Raw genomic sequence first — 2,224 nt, 5'->3', positions numbered from 1 at the left:
TTGTCCAGAAACAAAAACACATGCATATCACATTGTTCATAGATGAGTCACCTTACATAAAATGAAAAACCAAACCACTAAAATAGAGTTTCACCCCATTGATTTAAAAGCTAGCATATTCTATACCATCTACAACTTATGCATTACCATCACTAAGTAATGTTATTCTGTATAGAAATATTATAACTATATGTTCATATTGTGATTCTGTTGTTTGGATGAAGAAAGTAACTAGCCATCCACAACTGTCACTAGAGTATCCATGTCACAAAAGATGGACAACACTGTCATGTCACACTATATCTTCCTATTTACCTGCAATTATACATGTAACTTATTATTAGTAAGTCAGATATGAAATACAGACAGATCCACTGTGTCTGTGTCTGACACTGATACATGGACGCCGGTGTCTGACACGAACAACACAGACACATTTTTACCTTGAGAAGCTTGTTTCCCTCGGAAAGTGTGTGATCTTTTAATAATAGAGAGATCCTATTTGACAGAAAGTTACAAAAAAATTGGTGAGAAATTTCTGACATAGAGGTGAAGAGCAAAGTTTATGCCATAAACCTATCATACATATACCTTGCCACCAGTTTCCTCTTGAGGCACTTCCTGAATCATCTTCTCCACCATCTTTCTTGTACTGAAAAAGAAAAAAAAATCAAGTTAACCATTCCTAGCAGTATTTAAAAGTATCATTATTCCATTATTTGTATCCTGAATGGTGCTTTCAAACACACATCTACACTGAGACAAAGGTAAATGTAATCACCATAGTGTTCGATTCCGAACCGCGAGTACTCTGAGGATGAAAGTATACATCCTGGCCACCATAATAGATTGATGAACTAAGCTGACATGGTTGAACCCTTTGTTCTTGATAAAGATAACTCAAATCCTTATTTGTTTTGTTCTCAGTTTCACCCTCACTTCCCTTACTCATATAATCTGCATTGCAAACAAGAACAAGACAACAAAAAATAGCATTAATAAACCCTTAAAAAACTTCTATGTTTCCGCGCAACTGCAGAGACTAATTGCTCGAGCCAGAGAGAACCACAATGGACGGTTCAATCCCACGACTAAAAAAACACTACTATTTGTTTCTTCATAAATTAATCGAAAGTTATAATAGTATAATTTCATTATTAAACAGAGTATTGGAACCTTGAGTAGCAATTTTGGAGTTTGATCCCTCAGTAGCAGTTTTTCCATTCAGTACAGAATGGAGAGACTCTCTTCCAAACACCTGAATCATAACAAATCTCAAAATGAATACAAATAATTATAATGATAATGAAACTGTTGAATAATAAATTAATAGCAATAACATTAAACAGATGAAAAATGAAAAAACTAAAACCTTAGAAGAAGGAGAAAAAAGGGAATCGAAAATTCCAGAAGAAGCAGAGGAAGGTTGAAAATCAATGGAACCAAAGAGTTCAGAAGTGAAAGAAGAAGATGAAGAAGAGGAACCCAATTGCTTTCTTCCTTCCATTATTTATTTATTTCGCCTCGAAGTTTCAACAAGAAAACAGAGAAACATTAACCTTAACCACCGCCCCAATTGAAATGGTTTTCCTAGGAAAAAACAGAGGGAAGAAACAAAGACAGAAAAGAACACAAGTGTGAAAGGGAGAGACACGTGAAAAGGTTGTAAACGAGAGAGATAGAGAGAGATGGGTAAGAGTAACATTTGATTATGCGCATTTATTTATAGGCGTTGGCGTTGTTATTCATGACGTGAAATAAATTATTTGGATTTTTTTTATTGTTTTTTAAAATATGTAATTTGTTTATTAAAAAATGTGTCGGAGTAAATGTGAATATTTATTTTACTTTAAATTTTTCAATTGGAAATTTGATACTATTGAGTTTTTTTTTTTTTTTTACCGCTTTTCATTAATTTTGAGATTTATACCACTCCAAATCCAAACTTTTGCACATTTTTCATGCTACGTGGTTATCTTATCACTTCTTTATCTTTTATCTTTTCAAGGTTAATTGCAATTTTGGTCATCTTTATTTTTATTTTGAGTTTTGATATTTTTATTTTAAAATTTTGAGATTTTAATCCTTTTATAAAATAAAATTTCAGCATTTTAATTCACTTTTAAATTGGAATTTATTTTAAAAATAATCACTATTTTCAAATTCAATAAAAAAACATATTTTCAAACTATTTATCAAATTAATTACTTTTCAAATAAAAATT

General features: G+C 31.3%; 1 protein-coding gene across 1 annotated transcript; it reads right to left on the bottom strand.

Moving 5' to 3' along the window:
* LOC127127532 (uncharacterized) lies at window positions 1-1,708 on the bottom strand. The gene is made up of 6 exons (XM_051056735.1): window positions 1,373-1,708; window positions 1,177-1,258; window positions 782-957; window positions 592-652; window positions 444-498; window positions 1-315 (listed from the first exon to the last, which is right to left on the bottom strand). Exons 1-5 carry the CDS (start codon window positions 1,505-1,507, stop codon window positions 482-484), a joined length of 471 nt encoding a protein of 156 aa, XP_050912692.1. The 5' UTR covers window positions 1,508-1,708; the 3' UTR covers window positions 1-315; window positions 444-481.
* Window positions 1,709-2,224: the final 516 nt, after the last annotated feature.

This window comes from Lathyrus oleraceus, chromosome 3 (genome assembly GCF_024323335.1).
Source record: "Lathyrus oleraceus cultivar Zhongwan6 chromosome 3, CAAS_Psat_ZW6_1.0, whole genome shotgun sequence".
NCBI lineage: Eukaryota > Viridiplantae > Streptophyta > Magnoliopsida > Fabales > Fabaceae > Lathyrus > Lathyrus oleraceus.
The sequence above is the reverse complement of the archived record's forward strand: the minus strand, read 5'-3'. Positions and strand labels throughout refer to the sequence as shown.

Bases quoted from the DNA above. Each gene is read 5' to 3' on its own strand.
- LOC127127532 (XM_051056735.1), bottom strand. From the start codon at position 1,507: ATGGAAGGAAGAAAGCAATTGGGTTCCTCTTCTTCATCTTCTTCTTTC. The intron at 1,259-1,372 runs GTTTTAGTTTTT...GTTATGATTCAG, and splicing joins TTTTTTCTCCTTCTTCTAAG to GTGTTTGGAAGAGAGTCTCT. The intron at 958-1,176 runs GTTCCAATACTC...TTTGCAATGCAG, and splicing joins CTCCAAAATTGCTACTCAAG to ATTATATGAGTAAGGGAAGT.